The sequence below is a fragment of the Cupressus sempervirens genome, chromosome 9 (assembly GCF_028749045.1).
Source record: "Cupressus sempervirens isolate cs-2001-9-10 chromosome 9, ASM2874904v1, whole genome shotgun sequence".
NCBI classification, from domain to species: Eukaryota; Viridiplantae; Streptophyta; class Pinopsida; order Cupressales; family Cupressaceae; genus Cupressus; species Cupressus sempervirens.
In genome coordinates, this window is record NC_143126.1 from 214,788,709 (window position 1) to 214,814,323 (window position 25,615).

Consider the following 25,615-nt stretch of genomic DNA (forward strand, 5'->3'; position numbering starts at 1 on the left):
ATACTGAAAATTTAACTGTCCCTATTGCTTACCATGTTTCGTGTCAACCTGTGCAGGAAGAAGACCTTCCTGAAAAATAAGTCTGCCACTTGTGGGGCCTGGAACTCAATGGAGATGACAAAGAAGTGTGCATACTTCATTAGTTAGTTGATCACTACAAAAATGCAATCTTTTCTATTTACCTTCAAAATTCTAGTCATGAGGCCTTGGAAGTGCTATCCCACTTTTGTTCTGGTATTGGTAATGGTTGCAACAAGCCTACTAGTAGTGTGTTCAGATTTGTTTTGCTAATAGGTCATACATTCCCAAGCATATTGCAAGACATAATTCTTAACTCCCTTCCATGAAAACCTTTCCCTAATTTGTCGACAAGTCTTGGAACTAGGGTGTTCGACCAATAGTGAGGCATGTATTTCCTTCAGTTTCTTTTGTTTCATTGTGGATGCAAGTACCAAGTAGATCATGTCCTTGTAGTAGATGATGTCGGCATCTACCCTGTATTGGCCATCTTGAATGTTGTCATCCATTAACTTATATGCAACAATATTCTACAAATTCATAATGTTTTTGGTGACATTGAAAAGTTGTCTTTTCCACATCTTGTTTTCTCAAAGAAATTTGATAATATGCAAAATGGAGGTCTATTTTAGAAAAAATAGACCACACCATGCAACTCACCTAGTAGTTCATCGATCCTTGGAATAGGGTATCCAATCTTGATTGTGTTCTTTTTCAATGCATAGTAGTCCATACAAATGCGCTATGTCACGTCCTTTTTTCCTAGTACCACTGATGATGCAAAGAGGCTACAATTGAGTCAGATCCATCACTTATCAAGCAATTCCTGGTTTGTCTTTTCAATCTTATCTTTATACTTCTTGGGATGGTGGTACAGTGTGGTGATGACTACGTTGGCACTAGCCTCCAATTCGATATCAAAGGTATGCTCGGTCGAATGTCAGCAAAAGCCCTAATGTGCTTATCCAAAATATCTTGAAGCTCATCATCTTGGTAGTATGCCTATTGCCTCGTTATAGTTTTTGTCAAAACAAAGCAATGTCTTGCCTAGGGAACATTGTCATGTTGGAAAATGGCTTCCATCCGTCATGTTGATACCTCCTTCGGTCCACCATTCACCATCCCTCTCAGGAAAACCTTCTTGTCATGAACTATGAAGGAGAAGTCCATCCACTTGAAGCTTTGTGTGTACTCGTCTAGAGTTTCCATTAATTGGATGCGCAAAATGACCTCTGTGTCATCCATATTTACTATAAAGAAGTCCTCCATCATCGTGTGGTTCCCATGGTAATACTCAGTTGGGGAACGAGGTGGGTGGATGATAAGAGTGTTCCTTCGCTCACCTTGACTTAGAATTGACGAGAGCAATTTCTGATCCATTTTTATGCCATATTTTAATCCATTTCATGTACCCTCATACTCACTTCCATGTTTTATTTCTATTCTAATTCACCTCATTTTTCCATTTTATGTTGCATGTGGTTTAATATATGTAAGTAGTATTTAATATGGTTTTGGGATTAAAATATGGAAAATATATATTGATTATTTTACTAATTATAATCTTAAGCTTTTGGAAAATCAAGCTTGCCGCATAAAGATTACAAGAATATTCTGCTACAGGAACATTCTTCTCTTCTTGTCGCCTATTAGATAGACACAAACTTCTTGTCGCTTATCAACCAGACTCAAACTTCCTGTTGCTTGTCAAACAGACTCAAACTTCCTGTTGCCTATCTAATAGATGCAAACTTCCTATCCCCTTCTAGGTCCTCCTGATAACTATTCTATAGGAACATGTGATATAGTTGTTTCCTATTATTTCTATGCCAACAAAGAATAGATACTCTATTATCTTTTAAATCTATAATAGGGTATGGTTATGAAACAACTTATCCAAATTATGGCAGCAAGCATCATCACATAATGGCCACTAATATTGAAGGTATATTTTCAAAATAATTTGATTCAACGTAGCCACATGATACACTATTAGCACTCAAGAAAACATTATATTTTGAATATAAACTACTTTGCATCCAATCACAAAAGTGGAGGCGGATATTCTTCTACCAACTATTGTGATCTCCTATCTTTAAATCATAGTACATTGTTGTGGATTCAGTTTTGAAAGAATGCTGCAATCCATTCTATTCATTTCTAAAACTGATTAATAAATGATCCATAAGTCCATGAACTATAGATATAAAATAGGTATGCTATTTTCATTTGTCAAAGGGCTATATAAGATAGCTTATGTATTTGACAAGGGAGGAGAAAAATAATACAATATCATTTTTATTTGGAGTTGATTCTAGAAATTCTTTGAGTGATTCATTTTAATCAGTTGTTGGGAGGAAGGGCGCCCACTCCTTAGCTACTGAACGTAAATAGATATATTTATATACCTCTGCAAGTTGTTGTTGTGTTTTATATATTCATGTTGCATACACTTTCATATTGTTGTTAGTTGATTGAAATTTATAATGTTTCTATATTTTTTGTGTGCTAAATATTTGTCTTAATTATTCATGTTGCTGATACAGTTTTCTGCTATAGAATTTGTCTTAATTTCTGTGTAGTTCTTGTAGCATTTTAATCATAGAAACAAAGAGTTAAACCAATTGTGAATTAAGGAATTATTTTATCAGATAAATAATTCATGCCTTGTTCACGTTTATGGTCTGCAGATTAGTTTTATTTAAATTTGTGAGTTTAATTTTCAGATTTATTAGATCTATTAAAATTGTTATTGCCAAAAAATGATAGTTCCTGTCCCCAAGAAGTGACAGTTCTTGTCGCTAAAATTGTTTTAATTTTTTGCACATTTATTCTTGTGTGTTCTAGATGCATTCATAATCACTCAGCTCACAACTTGCACTCCTTGATGGTATATTACCCGGACACCTTTCACAAGCTTACACTCTAGATTCACATGAATAGACCAAGCTGAAAATCATCTTAATTTATATTAAATATTTTTAATTATTTGCCCCAATGTTGGCCTATCATTTTGCCGCCGTTGCCGAGGAAAGGTTTCAAAGGCATGTTAGCATGTGAGTTGAGTTAGGAACAATGCGCCTTAGGGAGTATCTGATCAAGTGTTGACCTTTCTCTCTCTGGTACCTTAGGTTTGCATTGTAGTAAATCAAATAGATGCATTGTTTTAGAGTTTGCAAGTAGGTCTACGAAATCTAATTTAATTTTACACAACCACTTGTTGTTGTGAGTAAGTTGTATTAAAAAAAAAAGTAAATTTGAAGAAGAAAAAATTTAAAAATGTTGCATTTTCAAGGTAATTCACACATCAATTTTGGGAAAAAAGTTCTTCAAAAATACAAAATGTGATGAGGATGCAAGAAGAAAGGGGCATTTCCCCTTGACCCAAATGGGTGTTTCTATCTCTAGACCACTGCTTTCAAATTTAAAAAACAAAGGAAGAAATCACACAAACCAAAGGGGATGATTTTATAGACTCTTTAATGAATGCAACTTAGATAATCTTGATCTTCCACTATCAGAAGTATTTACAAATATTATCTTCATGCTTGAACAAGAGAAAATAATTGATGACTTTCTAGAACAATGTGATTTTGAGAATGATAATTCAACCACATGTTCTATTTGTTACAGGCAAGATGATAAGTGCATATGCCCGAACAACCAAGAGATCATGGTGAGCGAAGTTCAAGATACCTATGAGCCTCTCCATGATATGGATGCAAGTGAACAAATCTTCTTGTAACTGATGAATTATTGCAAGAACCAACTCAAGAAGATCAAGGTATGCATTATTATGATAACATGTATCATCACTCTATTGCATTACCAAGACAACATGTTTTTTCAAAACACACTTCTTCACATAATATGCACAATGAATGGAATGATGAATACTCACAACAACCACTATATCCCACCTTACCATCTCTATGCTACCCATCCTACTTATTTCCACCTACTTTATATCCTCCACAATTCTTACCATTCCATATTATACTACCCACTCCACCATATCCACCAAAGAAAAATATAATGCCTCATAACACACTTCATAATAAGGTGGTTAAAATTGCATATAAACTTTCAAGGACCCCTTTACCATCTCATGATGTGCTTACAATTGGTAAATCAACATTGGAATGTATTTTTTCATATAAGGAATGACATTTGGTTTAATTGACTTAGAAGAATAATATAATTTATTAAATCATAATCAACTTTGTTCTTCTTTTCTACTTAGTGAATCACAAATACACACAAATGAGGTCATGCTTCAAATTGAGTGGATTTTAATTATTAAGATCATAAATATGTGTGTGTCATGTCCCCATTTTGGAGGCAATTTGGTTTAATTAATTTAATTAATTAGGTTGTCCAAAATTATGAATATTTTATGAGGATGACTAATTAATTATTTTAATTAAATAAATAAGTGGTATTAAGTTAATTATTTATAAAGTTATCAAATAAATAAATATTAAAAGGTAACTTTATATTTAATTAATTTAATAAAGTGACTTGAATTATAAAATATTTTATAAAGTCACTTAATAGATAAAACAAAATAATGTTCTAGAAGCTTCTGGAGAAAGTGGAGGAAAAAGAATAAATAGGCACCCCGGGCTTCATTCTAATCATCCAGATTTGTTGTTGTTGATGTTGATGTTTGTTGATGTGCATTGTGGAGCCTAGGGTTTCTGCAATAGTCACAACTGGCCATTGAGAATGAAAACTCTCAATTGGCACGCAATTTTGAGGGTGTGAAATATCACTTGAATTATTGCAGCTGGGAGGAAGATACTTCAGTCTTCTATTTGTGCTACATTGAGAAAAAATATTTGTGGCTATTGAGAACGAAAACTCTCAATTGGTACGCGATTTTGAGGGTGTGAAATATCACTTGAATTATCGCAGCTGGGAGGAAGATACTTCAGTCTTCTATTTGTGCTACATTGAGAAAAAATATTTGAGTACGAAAAAGCAGGCCGAAAAAGCAGGCCGAAAAAAGCAGGCCGAAAAAGCAGTCCGAAAAAGCAGTTTGAAAAAAGCAGGCCGAAAAAGCAGAATCGAAAAAGCAGTTCGAAAAAGCAGGCCAAAAAAGCAGTTCAAAAAAGCAGGCCGAAAAAGCAATTCAAAAAAGCAGGCCGAAAAAGCAGTTCGAAAAAAGCAGACCGAAAAAGCAGTCTGAAAAAAGCAGGCCGAAAAAGCAGAACTGAAAAAGCAGGCCGAAAAAGCAGGTCCGGAAAAGCAATCCAAAAAAAAAGCAATCCGAAAAAGCAAATTCGAAAAAGCAAAGAAAATTATTACAGCCATCTACAATCAGGGGCGGCAGCTAGAGAGGCACGACTTGGGCATTTGAGGAAGTTATTTTTTGTTCAGTGGTATTGCAATACATCTATTCTCTAAGGCGACTTCATATGCCAGGTTTGATGTGTATTTTCATAGTTGCCTTTCACTATAGAGTGCTGTTGTAGTTGTCATTTTGTATTAGACCTATCATTCATTAATAGATACATCATTCATTTTTACATTCCTCACAATGATATCAGCAATCCATGGCTTTAGTTGTATTTAATCATGCATGTGATTAGCGTACTGCTGTAGGGGAGTATTGAAGTTAGATATTTAGTATTGCATTAGTTTTCATTGGCAGCTGTAGGTGCATATTATTTACCAGCAATCATCATATTTTGATATCTTTGTAAATGCCAAGAGTCTTGGCTAACTTAGTATGAATATTGTATTGGATACTCAATCAAGGAGATACAATTGCTGGTCATTAATAGTTGTCTTTGAGCATTAATATATCATTTTTTATCAGCCAGTTAGCTTGCATACCAATTGTTTGTTAAAATACCAATTGGCTGTAGGTGATCATTTTCATGATTAGAACTCATATATGCATTCACTATTGCCAAAATTAGTTGCATATTTATGTTAGGTCATTGTTTAGACAAATTTGGAGTCTTTTGTAAGCATTCTCTTTGAGGCAAAACCAAACAAGAATCATTGCAGCAATCTGAAAAGTTATATCAGTCAGATGACCCTTGCTTGCAAAGTGTTTGACGAAATGTCAAACAACTAAAGTATAAAGATTTTTGGTGTTTGGAGAAGTTATAACCTATTGGGGTTATTACAGTGTGTTTTTATTAATCCTACACTAAGGAATATTAAACCATATGCATTCCTCATTCCAGAAATTTGTTGTCAGATCCTCCAAGATCTATATTTATTGCTTTTATACATATCTATATAGATCTTTGGAGGCCTATGGTTAAAATGCATATTCCTCACATGCTTGTTGATTTGGGACCATTGATAATTGATTAAGCATAATCATAAGGGATTATATGCATTAATCAACAAATAAAATAGGTTACAAATGGATGATCTTTAATTTTAAAAGGATCAGAGTATTCATATCTATTCCTCACTCTTGATTCATTGCATTAAGATGATTGTTCATTGGTAAAAGGTGTTATTCTATACATTAATTCCTTTAATGATCTTTATGTGGTATCTTTGATCAAGGAATAAGGTATTCTTAAATATGTTAACATTCTTTATATTACCATCTTAATGTTCTCGTTTCCTTGTAGTATGAAGTTAAGTTGGAGGGGAAATACCTTGAACTCCAAGTGACTCCTAATAAATCTTCCTTGACTTTCTCATTGGTGACTTTTCTATTCGTAAATTGTGTGACACCTGGATCACATCAATGTATGTATTCTTGTGTTAGTTAATAGTTATCTTTTGTCAATACAAGAATTCATTATCAAATATTTATTAGTATAAATAACTCTACCATTTATATTCTACTAAAAATATCTCGTTTCATGGTGGAGTTATTAAATGAATAATTACTATACTTGATCTACTTGGTCTTGAGAATGTGGTTACAGGTCTCTTTTGGTGGTTATCCAACATTGACACACATGATAATGGATGATTGCTTTCTTAGTATCCAATAAAAAGATTTGTTAGTCTTATTGGGAGAAGAATGGAATGATTCCTTTGTATTTCCCTCATCGAAATCACAAGCGGATTACTGGGATATATGCTCAATATTCATGGTTACCATATCTCTTTTGTACCACCTTGGATGCCAGATAATGTGACACTTAGTTTTTGAGATCCATGGATCTTCTATCTTGGGTTAAATCTTCATCACACATGGCATGAAGACATGAACGAGGAATTAGAAGACTCTAAATATGTTAACATCATGAATTGATTCATCTACCTATTCGGAGCCTTGATGATGAGTTGGACTGCTATAGTGGTCTTTCTCTACATTATATTCACTATGGGACATTGCTTGAACAACCAATAATTATGTCAACCAAGTGAATAGGCATGTTTTCCAAACATTCTATAATCAGATTTTTTATGTGGTGGAATGAATTTACTAGGATCAAACATTCTTGTAACACTCATGCTATGGAGATATGAATGGTCACTCTTGGTGGGGTATATCTCTTTCTAATTGGTCATCATTTGAAGATCTACAGGTGATCCATTTTATGAGTGAATTGCAAGGAACTGAGGTTTTGGATGGTATGATTCTTCATCATCCATGTACTTATTGTTTTTCTTTGGTCATTATATTTAAAAATTAAAATTAAAAAAAGGAAAGAAAAAAAGGGAAAAAGCAATTAAAGATCCAACAATGAAAACTTTCGGACATTGTTGGCCAGTTAATATCTGAAAACCAATTTTCAGCGGATGTTAACTGCAAAATAACTTCTTAGTGGTGAAAACTATATTTATAGTGCCATTAAGTGATGAGTGATTGAAAACTGGTTTGCCAGCAGTCACTTGTTGTTATCAACATTTAAAAAAAAATATGAAAAAAAATATTGGAAAAAAGAAAAAGAAAAAATGTAATAATTGGTTTGAGGTGGCTATTTTTCAGGGACACTTAGCTGCTTATATAGGTTTTTATCTCTCCTAGTGTCTCTAATATCTCCTATTACTTAGTTTTGTGGATGTGCTTCCATTACGGTGATCACCATTGATCACCTTGGGTACATGCTACAAATTCAGTTGAGGTGTTATGAAAAGTGCATTTTGCTCCCTTCAGTATGATCTATATTGCTTCAATCCGATGTTGGTGGCTCCTCAAGTTGCAAGACTTCTTCACAGTTTTGGTTCCTTCCAATGGAATTTTGCCTACTACTTTTAGTCTGATGGTGCTCTTTTGTGGTGTTGCAATTCTTGGTACACTCCTTGATTCCTTGTTGTAGCTTCATTATCACTATTGTTGAGATGCCTTGGCTTCGCTCGACATGCGAGTTGGTAAAATAGTCAATTTTATATTTCATTGTTTTATCTCTTACCTTTTTTAATATTGCTTAATATATTGATCATTTTGCAACACTCATATTTAGCCCCTCCTTATTTCCCAGGATGGTCAACCTTTTCAATTGGGGGGAGGTGTATCATCTAATTACTCATCCATTCACCCATTAGCACCCATTATTTACCCTTTTCCTTATCGTTTCACCATAAATATCATTATTTCAACTCGCATAATAATTTGATTTTGTTATTTAGTCCCCCTTATATTTCTTTTTTCCTATCACCTATTTCATATGGCTAAGCATGGAAACTAATTTTTGTAATCCCATGAACACAAAAAGGTAGAAAAGAAAAAAAAAGAAAATGAAAGGAGAAAAAGAAAGAAAGAAAAGATAAAGGTTACAAGTTCAAACCTAAGACCTCTTAATCATAATGATTGCATGAGGACATGCAATATGTTAAGTTGGGGTGAATGATGAGAGCAATTTCTGATCCATTTTTATGCCATATTTTAATCCATTTCATGTACCCTCATACTCACTTCCATGTTTTATTTATATTCTAATTCACCTCATTTTTCCATTTTATGTTGCATGTGGTTTAATATATGTAAGTAGTATTTAATATGGTTTTGAGATTAAGATATGTAAAATATATATTGATTGTTTTACTAATTATAATCTTAAGCTTTTGGAAAATCAAGCTTGCAGCATAAATATTACAAGAATATTCTGCTACAGGAATGTTCTTCTCTTCTTGTCACCTGTTAGATAGACACAGACTTCTTGTTGCCTGTCAGCCAGACTCAAACTCCCTGTCGCTTGTTAGATAGATTCAAACTTCATGTTGCCTGCCAAATAGACGCAAACTTCTTGTCGCCTGCCAGATCTTCCTGACGCCTATTCTATAGGAACATGTATACATTTGTTTCCTATTATTTCTATGCCAACAAAGAATAGATACTCTATTATCTTTTAAATCTATAATAGGGTATGGTTATGAAACAACTTATCCAAATTATGGTAGCAAGCATCATCACATAATGGCCACTAATATTGAAGGTATATTATCAAAATAATTTGATTCAATATAGCCACATGATACACTATTAGCACTCAAGCAAATATTATATTTTGAATATAAACTACTTTGCATCCAATCACAAAAGTGGAGGTGGATATTCCTCTACCAACTATTGTGATTTCCTATCTTTTAATCATAGTATATTGTTGTGGATTCAGTTTTGAAAGAATGCCTGCAATCCATTCTATTCATTTCTAAAACTGATTAATAAATGATTCATAAGTCCATGAATTGTAGATAGAAAATAGGTATTCTATTTTCATGTGTCAAAGGGCTATATAAGTTAGCTTATGTATTTGACAAGGGAGGAGAAAAATAATACAATATCATTTTTATTTGGAGTTGATTCTACAAATTCTTTGAGCGATTCATTTTGATCAGTTGCTAGGAGGAAGGGCGCCCACTCATCAGCTACTCAATGCACATAAATATATTTATATACCTTTGTAAGTTGTTGTATTTTATATATTCATGTTGCATACACTTTCATATTGTTGTTAGTTGATTGAATTTCATAATATTTCTATATTTTTTGTGTGCTAAATATTTGTTTTAATTTTTCATGTTGCTGATACAGTTTTCTACTACAGCATTTGTCTTAATTTCTGTAGTTCCTGTAGCATTTAATCACATAAATAGAGAATTGGACCAATTGTGAATTAAGGAATTATTTTATCAGATTAATTATTCATAACTTGTTCACGTTTATGGTTTGTAGATTAGTTTTATTTGAATTTGTGAGTTTAATTTTCAGATTTATTAGATCTATTAAAATTGTTATTGCCAAAAAATGATAGTTCCTGTTGCCAAAATTGTTTTAGTTTGCTGCAGATTTATTCTTGTGTGTTTTAGATGCATTCATAATCACTCAACTCACAACCTACACCCTTTGATGGTATATTACCCGGACACCTTTCCCAAGCTTATGCCCCTGGATTGACATGAATAGACCAAGGTGAAGATCATCTTAATTTATATTAAATCTTTCTAATTATTTGCCTCAGTGTTGGCCTCTCAAGAATCCCACATTTGCCTTCGCAGGAAAACCTCTTATCTTTACGAGTGATGATTTTACAAAATTAATTATTTTATGAAATTGAGGGTGGCTCCGCTGTGGAACATTACTATGATTCTCTGTCCTTGGAGGGTTTCTTGTACCTTGAAAATTGTGCACCTCAAGCTATTGACAAGAGTGGTGACACCTCTACACCATACCAGTGCGACGATCTTTTATGTAGGGTTTAAGTTGACCTCCTATTTTCTATCCCTTTCAAGCATCAGATCCTCCTGTTCTTCCTCACCATCTATCATGACTTCAATGTTTTGTATATTTTATCTTTTCCTAAGCATCTATGCCCAGGTTCCCACAACTCCTTATAGGTGAAACAAAGTTTGCCCCTCATAAGTTCCTATGTGGTGGCTTTATCCAACGATGACTTCTTCAGAGGGAGTTTGTTTTCTTTTTCCTTCAAAGTCAATGGTGGTCTGGTGTGGGAGTAACTCAGAGAAGATGAGGCCAATGATGCCACCATGCTTCACGCCTTCTTGATTTCCTCCAAGAGGGTAATGGGAGTGAAACTCTCTACCCAACCCTTCAGTGATTTTGTTAGACCATCTATGAATAGAATGGTCCATCCGTCTCTTCGAGATATAAGTAACTAGTATAGTCTCTCAAACTTAGTGATGCAATTGTCAACCGACTTAGTTTGCCTCATTTGTGTGAATTCTTTAAAATTGAGTTTTGGATCTTTGCCATAAAATCGATCTATAAGTGTTTTCTTGGCCATGCCCAAGATCAACCATACTGTGATGCCATCCTTTGTGTGCCACTCCCAATAGGTGGAGTGCGGCAAATTAAATTGCTTCCTCTTCAAACATCGGATTAAGTTGGTAGTAGGTGGCATCTTTCATTACCCATGCTTGTGCATAGATTGATCCATATCCATCAAATGGTGAAAAATCTACCTTCCTTAACTTCCTCTTGAGATCATAATTAAAATAACCACAATTGCCACCACCAGAGTGCCTCATTTTTAATTTAGTGTAATCTTTGTATGATATATCCCCCTCCATATTTGCATTCCTCCTATCTTCTAGTAATTGTTCTCGCATTCCTTTAAAAGTTGCTTCTCGTCCTTTGTGAGGTGCCTCCATTCATGGAGGGAAGGTTGGCATGAAGGGTCAAGAACGTGAAGGATGAGGATTTTCCTTTCCTATAATTGAGTCATCATTGTGTCCATTGTGTTCACATATTTTTCCTTTGATGAAATAACCCTCACTTGGCTATAACTTGAGCAATTCCAATTTTCATTAAATTTTCACCAATTCTTCCTCACAAATCAGATGTTTGGCATTTCGTCAAACATTGGGCACATAGCTAGTCAACGCTATATTTATTGTATTTGGAATGTACTTTTTTGAGTTTGGCATATGTGATTTTTTAAAAATAACAAGAAGTAATTGCAAGGAAAGCACAATTCAGGAAATTTATTTGCTTGTTTGTTATAACATAGTTTGTTGATGTTTGCAAATGAATTTCAAACAACTCACAAATAACAAGGAACCTGAATTATATTGTGTGGATGCTTGCCTCATAGTTGGCCTGTCCAAATGCAATGCCAATTAACAAAAAGAATTTCTATAGCTCAAAGTAAATTGCAACACCTACAATATGTTTCACCACCTTTAAACTTCATTCACAAGCTTAGAGAATTTAAAGCCCAGGTCTGCAACTGTGTACCATCCCTCAAAGTCCAGATTTGGAGGTGACAAACTGAACTGCAGGCCCTAAAATGAAAATCGCAGGCCAAAGTAAACGTTGTAGATGTAAATTGCATCAAACACAGCCCCCTTCAGTACTCACACAGCCTGTAACTTGATCTCCAATACTCTGAAATATAAATCACAGCTGCAGATAAATATGCCGCGCAACCTCCAAGTGAAATTTGGCTTAGAGACTTGCCCAAGAACATGAAACACAGCCTCTAGGTGTAAATCAGTAGACTTCCAGTGCCACAATTCTAAATCACAATTTGCAATCTCACCAATGCTAGATGGTAATTTGATCCTCTTCACCAATCAGTCAATACTTCAGTCAGCCTCCAAGACACATTATGAACAATAGGAGGACAATAGACAAATTGCTTATCGACACAATTTGAAATAGAAATTATTAGGAAAAACCCTTATACTTTAGCAAGGGTACCCGATTCAGAAAACTCAGAAAAGCCATAAATGCATCAAAAGCTAATAAAATATACAAGCATGCTTTTCCCAATGAAATGAGCTCATATTTATAATGCCTTTGTTGACAAAAGTTTCCAAAATAACTTAACTTCTGAAATTGTGAAAGTTTCCCAAAAGAACTCAACTCTTGAAACTTTCTAACTTAACTCTGTTGGCAACATTTAATACTTGGCTTGGCATAATATTAATAACATAAATGGCCCCTTCCAATGATTACTCAACCCTCAACTTAAGTGATATTATAAAGTTAAATTATAACTTTATAATAAGTCATTTAATGATTTAATAATAATGTGGCCACTAAATATAACTCCCATAATACTCATCATTTAAATATGCCGTCTGAATAGGAGTCATGCCTATTATTTCTCCATGTGATCAAATGTAGTTTCCAAAAATAGAAAGGGTCCATCTCAATCAACACCCAACTTACCACAAATAGTAAGTATACAACACTAAGCCCAAATGGAGTCCGATCTGAGCCAAATGAAGACCAACCTGTAACTTACTAAATTGTGGAGAAGATAAGACCCTTCCAAGCTAAGCCACTGCCTCAAAAGACCCTCTATCCACAATAATTAGCCTACGAGGATCAAAATAATAGGCTAATTTCTCAAACTTTGATACTGATAAAAATAGGGACATTACATTTGATCAACTTTCATAGAATTTCCTCCATGAGCGGCTAAGTGTCATTGATTTGTACCTGGTTCTTAGTGAGCTCTCTTAGCAATGTCATGACTTCACCAGTGGGATCTTGTGAATCTCCCATCCTACCAACTGAGGGGTACCACCTTCATTTCTGGGTATAAACTTGTATTTACTATCCACAGGTTGGTAGGATCACTAGCTCTAATACCGCTATAATGTTCCTATTTTGATGTCTAGATTAGAAATTATCCCACTCAGTAGTGTAACCAATATCGTCCTATAGAAATGTAGTGTAACCAATATCGTCCTATAGAAATTATCCCACTCAGTAGAAATAAAGGTCATAAGGTAAGAAAGGAAGAGGGTGTACTATGTAGAACAACCTATAGAGTTACCACCTAATGGCATACAGTGAGGAGCTTGTCATTGTACGACTTATAGGAGACACTATATGGTGTCTTGGAGATGCTATGTTTAATAGAGGGGTTAGCAGTGTGATGTATATGTATAAAGGCTTTCGTATAGATATAGGGACTATCATAAGGACAATATTATTGTCGTACAATGTGGGTGGTGAGATGACACAACAAGATGATAAATAGAGAGGGCATACAATGACACCAACAAACTATATAGTTGGTGAAAGAGGGTAGTTTAGAGGTTAGAAGCTACTCAAGATGAAGGAAGGAAGATGTACTTGGAGGGAGATGCTCGTCAAATGTATATGGACTTAAGAAAACAAAAGAATAATCCCCAAAGTACTACACAACATGTATTTCAAACACAATATTTTATCAACACAAATAGATAACTATAGTTGCAAACAATAACTCTCTGATTTGCCAGATCTGAGCAAATGAGACCAAAGCAGAATAGGGTGGGAATGACACCCACTGCAATTGCAACATGCCAAATAGGGAAGATCTTTAATTTCCAAAATAATGCACAATTAGAATCCCAAACGGGTCCATAGTATAATAAAAATCAGACACATACCTATAACATCCAACTCGACGGACATATATACCCCCTTTGAGGAAAACTCCCTAGGGAGAAACAACATGTCAACACATGACATGGAAAACACCTACAATTTAATTAAAATACAAATGAGCCTCGAGATATAATAAAGAAATTTGTACCACATACAAAATTTTAATATTTCATTTATTTATGACAGGGATATTACAGAAAGGAAACCACTAGGCCAAAAGCCCAAATTGAGGGTGAAAGACACCAATGTTAGGATGGGTTTTTTGTCCCACCAGAGTGCCATCACAAGCTAGCCCCCTTGTAGACACATGGTTCCCTGATTGTAGGTGGGTCCCAACCTTGAGTATACACCCATCAAGAATCCACAGCACCATAGAAATTAGACTAGGAAATAATGTCCCACAATGATCCATAGTGCTTCACTTTGAGACCTCACCTTTAATACCAAGGCAACTGCTATGCCAAAAACCCAGTTTAATGGTGAATGACATCCACTGGCATTAAGAAAGAGGTTTTTGTCCCACAATAGTGCCAATATAGGTCATTAGTCTTATGGACACATGGCTACTCAACCCTGGATGGGTTCTAGCCTTGGGTACATGCCCAATGCGAATCCACACCATTGCAACATTTAGGCTAGGATATCACACAAAGTATTTGGAAACATGTGATAAGATAAGATAATAATATTAATGTCCAACAAAAAACCACAAGGGTTTATGGGATTGAGCATACAAACAAAAGAGCCGGCCAAAGAAGGAGCACCAAAACAGTGACTGAGAAGAAACAAACAAGAAACAACACAAGGAAAACCAAGGTAAGGACTAAGGATCCTAAACATAAGGATGATAGACATCAAAAATTCAAAATAGATCGGCAATACAATGCAAAAAGTACAAAGTATGCAATTTAAGTTGGTCTCTCTTTGAATTTCTTTAGTGAAACAATCATTTTAGATTTTTGATCTTTGATAATTAACCTTATGCTATCCCTAGGCTTCCTTTTGTATTCCATAAATGTTAAGACTAACTAGATGTAAAATTATCCATATGGTAAAAACTAGTGATGTTCCATTAATTATTGAATTATTGATCAATCACGTTTGTGTTAAATATTCCTTTTTAAAAAAGAATTCAGTCAATCATGATACTACATTTGAAACTGTATGATACCCTATCACTTTCAATTCGGTACAATTTAGCAATAAACTCCAAGTAAGTGCTTTCTTTTTATTTATATTTTACAAAATAGATAAAAATATCAAGAACTAAATTTGGAAGATGAGAGATGCAAATACCAATAAAGGATTGACACCTTTAGTGCATTGTACCTGCATAAGCACACGTAAAAAAACAAAAAAGATAATTAGACAAATGGCATGCACAAATGAGATTATGGTAACTTGGTAGAACATGTAAAAGCTGATATTTAATTTTTGACTTGGGTAAAGAATTTATCAACTCATAAGGCTACGTACAAATTTTTACATGCCTTTGGAAGCATTAGGAGATAAAATTTTGTTTGTTACAAATTTAGGTGAACTATGAAAATGAAACCATAGTTACAAGACTAAAACACAAGAAGGTAATTTTTAAATTGGACTTGAACTTAGCGGTGAGACTCGTCAAATTAAAAAAACCATGAAATATAGAGATCTTTAAGATAAAACTTGTTTCATTCACCCTTTTGTAGGCGACTTAAAAAACACAATAGATTCATCAAATAAAATAGACTTTGACCATATACACAATTATGCATTGATTACACAAGAATGAAACTGAAAATCTAAATGAAATTTTAATTTTTACTTAAATGAAGAACCATTGTTAGAATTATAAAATTATAAATTGTCAAATGTATAAAAATCTCATGGATTATGGAAACCATGGCATCAAAATTGAACATATAAGGCTCATGGGAGACTACATCACTTGTCCCAAGTCCAACATCATGATGAGTCCTATGGACATATAATTTAAGCTTTCGATGTTGATCCAACCATGATATCCACTTATGTCTAGTGAATGAAAATCCAACATCCAAGGGGTATATTTTTTCTCTGTCCTCCTTCCTTGTAAGGGTTTGATAGGGGGTCAAGGGTAGCATTCCTAATAGAGTTTGGGGCAATGTCCTTGATGTGTTCCTTGACATAATATATGGTAGGATCAAGGGGTCAAGCCTCTTCCATCAATCCCAAATGAAGGCATTGAAAACCACACAGACCTTCATGGTGCACACTAATTACATAATTTTTTGTAAATCTAGATTGACACATTATAAACCAAACAAACATTTGATGGTTGTGTATAGTTTTAAAAAGTGAACACTTGCTTTATGTCATTATTGAGACCATTTTATCCCTCCTTACTATGACCTCTTATATTAGGGTCTTGCATTGCACTTAATTGCATACATTATTCAAATCAAGACCTTGTCTTCTCTTTCAATCTTTCTTAGAACTCTATGTTGGCTCTAATTTCTATGCACAATTTCCCATTTATCCACCCATTTACCCTTTTCACCTTTCTTCTTTCATCAAAATTACACATATTTCTTAGACCTTGCACCTTTTACCTCAGAGACAACACTCCTAGTAATAGGTCTCCCTAGGGTGACCTATACCTTGAGGCCTACATTGAAAATGATTTCAAGGCCTAATGAAAGGTATTTTCCCTTTTCCGCTCAGTGGAGTCAGCTTACCAAAACTTAACTGCGAAATCGTTATAAAAGCAGGCTTCCTATCTTCATTATGACATCCATCAATTAGATGACATCCACAATTCATGAGTTGGGAGCAAGCCATCTACAATCAAGTCATTGTGCATTCAACAAGTTCAAGCATGCAAAAACTTATTCCATCCATCCACTAAGCATTAGAGAATCTCCTGCTATAGATCTACTTACTTTCTCTACAAGAAGCAAAGAAGTTAGCCATCAAGGGAGGAGATCTACATCATTCATTCTTCTTCCTTCTTTATCCATACATTCATGATTCACGATTTGGACAAGTGCTGATCTCTTGCATAAAGTGGAGACATCCTACATTCTACATTTCAACATACATACAAGCAAGTAGACTCTTTTTGGATATTGCAGATCCATATCCATCCACAAGGGTTTGATGAGCAAGGTATTCTTACATTTATCTTGTTTACATTCTTTACTTACTCCATTTAAAGGTTCATTCCCCTTTTCATAGACAACTTCGCCTTCTCTTGTGTGCAGTCTAGACTCACAAAATTGCACACACAAAGATATAGTTTTTGTCAGCGACACGAGACTTTTGATTTCATCCCTCAGGTATAGGTCACCCCAAGTTGACCTATACCGATTACAGGTTGCTCAAACTCAACCTATTCTTGGAACTCTACAATCGGAAGTTATAGCCCTTGAGATTGTGGATCTCACTTTGTTCCTGGTTTTGACACAATCTAATAGGAGTTCTACAGATCTGAAAGTGCAATCTCTACTAGCCCTCAAGGTGAGTTTTTATTCTTTCTCTCTCTTTCATAGCACTTATTTTAGTACACTATATCTTGTTGTTTAGCATTACATAAGTGTTTTCCATACATATACATTACATTAAACGGAAAATAGCACCATGAAAGGACAAAGTGATCTTGGAATTTGTAAGAGAGCTCTGCTGGCTCACTAAAACTATGCTGAAGAAATGTTTTGTTTCTTGGAGTTTTTGCAATTTTTTAAATTTTTGACTGATTTATGCTTTTTGTATTTTTTGAATATATAGAAATGCTTCTACAAATGACAAAATTAAACCTACTATGAATGTCAGTAAAATGATATCAATTGCAATTATGGAGATTGCAATTATTACAAGCAATATATATGTAAGCAAATTAATTTCTAAAGCAACCTGGATGTAACTTGGCATTGGAACTACTTGCAGAAGGCACCAATCCATGTGCTAATGCCTATTAATTCCAGATGCAGCTCCCAATGTGTCATATGCTGCTACAGAAGATTGAACATAGCTTCTAGAAATCAAAAGCTGCTCTCAAAACCCTTCATGCCACCTTCAATTCAGATCGCACCAGTAAAAACTCAAATGCTTGTTTGAATGCATAGCTTGCAGCACCTAAAATGCCTCCCAATAACAGTAATTATGATGGAATTTTGTAAGAAATGAGGTACCCAAAACTCTGTGTTCTTCCTTCGTGAAAATTGCAGCAGAATATAAGGTTGTTAAATATACAATAACACCAACAATCCACAGAAAAGTGCAGAACATATACTCAGAAAATAGACACAATTCACGGGTATATTGACTAGCTTAAAGTACAATTCCAATGGAGAATTCAGACTTCCCCAATTTCCAATGTAGAAACCCTTGAAGCTCCTTCAATTTCAATCAACACTGCAAATACAAGAGATGATCGATTTTGCATCAAATGGAATGTGGCTTTATTCACACATGAAACGCCCAAGAGGTTCACCAATACGCTATTCACAAAAAATATTTAAAACCACACACCATCAAATTAGAATAGAGATGCATAAGTTATTTATTAAGTGAAACTTAATAAGCAACCATAAATGTGTAATCCATCAACAAAACGTCAGTCAAACACAAATGAAGCCAGGACCTCAAGGTGTCATAACTGCACTGCTATAAATAGAAACTCTACATATCTGAATTACTATAAATAGAAATTCACTCCACTGAGGCCCTCAAAACATAGTGTCAGCTCACGAGGGTTGTGACGATGAACTAACATTGCCAAACTACTAGAACCTGCTGAATTGGGGTCATTCAAGAATTAACACTTCCTCTTAAGTGTGCATCTTGTATTAGCACCCCTACATCTATTTGGGTAGTACTGATATGTTTTTCATCTATGTAATCTTCCTTCTCCTAGCTTGAGTATTTGATGCTTACAATCTGTAACAATTGTTAGTATATGGGAAAGATAGCATTAACATATAAGTATGAAACAATTATTATTAATTAACAAGATAAATAGTAACTAAATCATCTAAGTACTAATTCTCACAATGAACCCATCTAATTCTTATGAGGCTCTACTCAGATTTACCTAACCCTCTGATGAAAATAACTCTCAGTCAGACAACCATCATGTTAAGAGTGTCATCTAAGGCCTCTGAGATCTCTATTAGTGAGTGAACTCATTAATAAAGCATACTTGTAAAGATCCTACCTCTAACCAAGCCTCATCTCTAACATATGCTTATGATTAAACACTACAATATACATTGTCTCTAAGAGATTCTCTACAAATCTCTCTTTGGGTTCCAATTCGGAATCCCACCATTCAATCAAGAATGCCCTCTAATCTCTGAGTTCTCTTCAGAGAAATTCGATATTCTAATGAATGCCCTCTACCAAGTTATTACTTGGTCTCTATGAGAACTATAATGTTCTCATCTCAAGCATGATTAATTATCCTTGATTGATAAATTTCTCTACCAAATGATTCATCTTTATTTCTAACATAAAAATATCAAATAAACATACCTAGGGTTCCCTTGTTCTGCACTGTATAATCCTTCACAGAATAGACATTAGTTTAATTAGCATTCACTCAAAATATATATTAGTTTAGTTCTTTTACTTTCTTTACTTTGATGCTTCTGCAACTCAACTCTCTTGAATATAACTGTTTACTGATCGCCCCATTTTTTATTTGTCATATATGTCCTCCTGAAAAGTCACAACCCTTCATATTCACAATCCTTTAAAAAATTCACAACATGCCATAATTACAACCCTTTCAAAGAGTGACAACACTTTATAATTACAACCCTTTTCGAAGAGTCACAACCATTCATAACTACAAACGTTTTGAAGAGTTGCATCTTTTCATTATTTCATCCATTTGAAAAAAGTACCTTCCTTATTTTCTTCTTATTCTTTTTTCTGTTGAGTATAAAGGATCAAAAATATTATAGCTCAGCAACCTCTAGATCAGTTTAGCACATTTCAGTTGTTACTATCAGCTATTATAGTATAGTTTATGCATGGCTCATCGAAGATCAGTTTACAAAAGTTGACACATACATTTCATATAGACATTTGGTAATAGATCTTTCAAAATAAAACACAATCTATTCAAGGATTGCATTTCTAGGAACCACTGTAAGCCAATCCCGTGGGCTTGGGTGTATCACAGTCACCATCACTGAAGGAAGGATTGATATTGGGTCAGCAGAAATGGGTGGATCCATGTTCTCCTAGATCATCTTTCTTGCTTCCTCCAGGACATTTCCAAAGGTAGATGGCGCCACTTTGTCTATTTTTGTCATATACCCATACTTGAACTCCTTTAACATGGTGGCTGATCCATTCTGTTATAACACTTGGAATTTTCTCTACTCAATTTTTAAGATTAGAGTGACCTATATTGAAATATCATAGATTGTGAGCCTCCTAAGAGACTCAATGAGATTTCTAACAGCACCAGAAAATAAGTTATCATTCCTTTTTTTCCACAAGAGCCATAAGTTTTCAATAGAAATACAGACCAAAAAAGATTACAACATTTATTGTTTCTCAAGAATATCCCTGAAATAATGTTTTGAATGTTAAAATTTTGGTCAAGTACAAACCCAAACATGGCCCAGATCCCTTAGAAAAAAAAGAAATGAAAAATATCTGGTAGAGTCTTTGGTTCTCTACAATAGGAGCAAAAATCAACATCGCCATCTGGTTTAAAAATAGGTAACTTGTGCAATAGGAACTTCCAAAAGAAACACAACTTTTTTGGTTCATTTGGTCTGTGCCACAATTCAGTGAATATATTTTCCCATTCTTTGGCACTGATCGAATATTGCCAAACTGAATTAAGATGCTCAAAGATGATTGGGTTAGCAGTTAGGAAGTCATAAACCACTTTGGCTTTAGTACAATGACAGGGAGTACTGTCTTTCCAAGTTAGATCCAAAGAACTTTCAAATGCAATAGCAACAAGTCTAGAGGGAAGCAAGTTCCTGTAGGCTCTTTCAATCATGGCATAGGTCTTCTTTTGAGTGACAAAAAGATCAAACTTAGAGAATGAATTTTCCTAGCTAGATAACTTTCCATCCTCTCTAAGGTTTCGTTTAGCCAGTAATAGAAACACCGAATGGCCGTGCGGTTGCAGTTGGAGATTGGTCGTATAGGAAGGTAGGTATGAGCCATATGGTCTATGGGAGAGATGTACGGTGGAGAGGAGTAGATGGTGTGTGGGTTGTACAATAGCAGTTGGGTAGCTGTACGGGAGATATCTGTTGACTGTATGACAAAGAAGGAGACAGGTCATACGATGGTCAATTTAGGGAACTGTCTTGGTCGTACGGTATGGGAGTAGGCCGTATGGTGAGGGGGAAGAAATTGTATGGTGTGTGGGGTGGCCGTAGGGTGATGAGATGGAGGTCGTACGGTGATGATTTGATGGTTGTACGGTAATGGCTTGGGACGGGGATGATTGATCACCTTGTATGCAGAATTATTTCGAATGCAATCTTGTTAATACACAAAACAATGATAGATCTAAATGTAGTCCAGACACAAGATATTCTAGAGATGATATTACTTGTAAACAAATAATGATGCTCCGATTCGCCAAACCTTAGCCAGTTTTCTTGAACAAAATAGGGTGAGGGTTGAGTTCCACCAAAATCGGAATACCCAAGTAGGGAAGATCTTTCACTTCCGAGATGGCAAACAATCCAAAACTCCAACAGGAACTCACAATACAAAGAAATAATCCAAATTGTATACCAACCACCACCTACATGCCATGTTTAAATACCCATCAGGGAAACTTCTTGAAGGTTTACAAAGATAGCCGGTGGCCATACCTACCTATGGAAACAATAAAAAATGGGTCCAAGATATACTAAATCAATTGGCTGATTAACAAAGGTTTGATTAATTATTTATTTTATGACGGGAACATTATAGTCCTCTCATCCCAAATTTGCTTGTCCTCAAGCAAAAGTAATGCCGGATGCTACAAAATGTATTCACCTTCCCAAGTTGCGTCATCCAATGGCAAGTGTTTCCAATGTACCAAGTATTCCTTCAAAGTACGGTTCTGCAGGGTCTTCTCACATACATCAATGATCTCGTCTGGTTCCAATATGCGCTTCCCTTCTTCATTGAGCGGCAGAAGGTCTGCAATTACCATGATGTTCTGACCCACAGCTTTCTTCAGGTAGGAGACATGAAAAACGTTATGAATGTGAATTCCTTCTAGAAGTTCCAGCTCATAGGCGACTTCACCAATGCGGCGACCTAAATGATAAGGGCTATAAAACCGTGGTTTCAATTTTTCTTTCCCTTTTGCCTTCAATGAGGACTTCCTCTATGGCTGGAGTCTGAGATAGACCAAGTCTCCCACTTCGAAACTTCTCTCGAACCGGTGTTTGTTGGCATACATCTTTTCTTGATTTTGTGCCCTTTGTAAGTTCTCTTTCAAGAATCTTAGGATGTCTTGCCCTTCCTAAAGCCAGTCCCTTGCCCTTGGTACACGACTGTCACCCAGTACCATGTTGATAAATGAAAGGGGTTTGTATTGGTGTAGTGCTTTGAAGGGTGCCATCGCGATGGATATGTGATACGTGGTATTATAACAATATTACCCCAGATGTATCCATTTGACTCATGCTTGTTGTTGTGTCAAAACATAGTTCTAGAGGTAGCCTTCTAGCCACTTGTTTGCAATCTCTGTTTGAGGGTGGTAGCTCGTACTTGGTGACAATTCTATTCTTGCCAACCAAAACAATTCTGTCCAAAAAAACTGAAAAACCGTCCATCTCTATCACTGACAATGTTTCGGGGTAACCCGTGCAGATGGAAAACTTCTTTGAAAAATAAGTTTGCTACCTACGTGGCCTGAAAGTCTAAGGGGATGGCGAAGAAGTATGCATACTTAGTTAGCCTATCCACCACCACGAAGATACATTCCTTCTCATTTACTTTAGGGAGTCCGGTGATAAAGTCCATACAGATGCTTTCCCACTTTTGTTTTGGTATAGGTAAGGGCTGCAGTAACCCGACAAGTAAAGTGGGTTTGGATTTGTTTTGTTGGTAGACTACACATTCCTATACATATTGCAATACATCTCCTTTTAGTCTCTTCTATGAAAACCTCTCCCTGAGTTGTTTATAGGTTTTGAGAAACCCTGGGTTCTCGGCCAAGGATGAGTCATGTATTTCTTTCAGGATTTTTTGCTTCAATTTGTATTCAGGCACCAAATATATCCAATCCTTATAGTAAATGATGTCATCCACCATCTGCATTGGTCATCTTGAGTATCATCGTCCATTAGCTTATAGGAAAATGTGTTTTTGGAATATTTCACCAATAAGTGTGCTTTCCAGTCAGTTGAGATCTGACATAGTAAACAAATGGCAAGTTTTCTTGATAGGGCATCTGCAATCATTTCTTCCCCTTCACATATTCAATGTCGAAATCAAAAGCCTGAATCTTACTTACTCATTTTTGTTGCCTTTCATTTAGATCCCATTGCTCCAGAAAATATCCCAAACTATTATGATCGGTACGAACAACAAACTTGGCACCTACCAAATATTGCTTGAATTTGGTTAGTGCATGCATGATGGCCAATATCTCTTTGTCATAAACAGAATATAGACGCTCTGCTTTTGTAAGCTTTCGACTCTCATAGGCTATAGGGTGTCTATCTTGCATTAATACCACACCAATTCCCTCTCTGGATGCATCACTCTAGAATGAATGGTTGTTGAAGTTGGGTAAGGCGAGCACTGGACAAGTACTCATTGCTTCTTTTAACTTGTCAAAAGTGCGTTGCGCTCTTTCATTCCATTAGAAGGAGCTTTTCTTAGTTAGATCTGTTAATGGTGCGTTAAGCTAAGAGAAACAACTTACAAACCTCTGGTAGTAACTGCACAAACTTAAGAACCCTCGAAAATCAGAGAGCAATTTTGGTAGGGGCCAATCCAGGATAGCTTGAATCTTCTCTTGGTGGACCTGCACTCCATATTTGTTGACAACGTGCCCTAAGTATAATATTTATGTTATTCTAAATTCACACTTGGATTGCTTGGTCAACAATGATTGAGCCTTCATGATCCCTAGGACTTCATTCAAGTGTTTCCGGTGTTCTTCCCAAGTTTTTCTGTAAATAAGGATATCATCAAAGGATACCAACAAGTACTTAGGCAGTTGTTTGTTGAAGATATGATTCATATAAGATTGAAAAGTAGCTAGTGCATTTGTTAATCTGAACGACATGACTAGGAACTCGTAATGCCCATAGTGACAGCAGAAAGCTGTGTTCTCCATGTTTTCTTCTTGCATGCGGATCTGATAGTACCTAGAGTGAAGATTTATTTTAGAAAAATAGATCACCCCATGCAACTCATCCAACAATTCATCGATCCTGGGAATAGGGTATTTTTTTTTTATTGTCTTCTTATTCAATGCACAGTAGTCCAGACACATGCGCATTTTACCATCCTTCTTTTTTACCAAACCATTGATGATGCAAATGGACTAGAGCTGGGTTAGATTCATTCTTTCTCGAGCAATTCCTGAATCGTCTTCTCAATCTCATCTTTGAATTTCTTGGGATAACGGTAAGGCATGGTGATAACTAGTTTGGCGTCAACTTCCAACTCGATGGTGTGTTCAAACCCGCGATGGGGGGGTATGTTGGGAGGAATGTATATAAAAACTTTATCATGGGTCCTCAAAATATTTTCAAGGTTATCGTCCTAGTGAGGGGTCTGTTGTCCTTTTATAGGTTCCGTCAAAATGAAAGAATGTGCAACCCATGCAATGTTATCATGCCGAGAAATTGCTTCCATTCATTGTGCTAAAACTTCCTTTGGTCCCTCATTGGCCATTCCACGGAGAACAACCTTCTTCCCATCGACAACAAAAGTGAAGTCCATCCGTTTGAAGCTCTGATTATATTCATCAAGTGTCTCCATCTACTGTATGCCTAGAATAACCTCCATATCATCCAGGTACACTATAAAGAAATCCTTTGTCACAGTGTGGTTAGCCATGGTGATACTTAGTTGGGGAACAAGGTGTGTACAGGGCAGAAGTGTACCTTCAGTGACCTTGACTTGGAATCCTGCATGCGTCTCAGTAGGCAAACCCTTTTGTTTCACCAAAGATGAGTTTATGAAGTTTAGAGTGGCTTTTCCACTGAGCATCACCATGACCCTTTGTCCTTGAAGGGTTTCCCATACACGAAATTGGGCTCCCGGCTAAGGTGATGGTTCCTTTGTGCCATACCAATGCCGCAATTCTCTTTCTATAGTTCAGATTAATGATTTTAGTGTCCTCATGGGAATGGTTGTCTT

The 25,615-nt window shown here is 35.5% G+C and overlaps 1 protein-coding gene across 1 annotated transcript in view; it reads right to left on the minus strand.

Annotated features, from left to right (window-relative positions):
* LOC149538273 (protein HAPLESS 2-like) overlaps positions 1-25,615 on the minus strand; it is a 452,273-nt gene that overhangs the window by 90,433 nt on the left and 336,225 nt on the right. Inside the window, exon 13 of the mRNA XM_089799641.1 lies at positions 15,593-15,625. Within this exon, the coding sequence (XP_089655767.1) occupies positions 15,593-15,625 (33 nt within the window). The remainder of the gene's footprint in view (positions 1-15,592; positions 15,626-25,615) is intronic.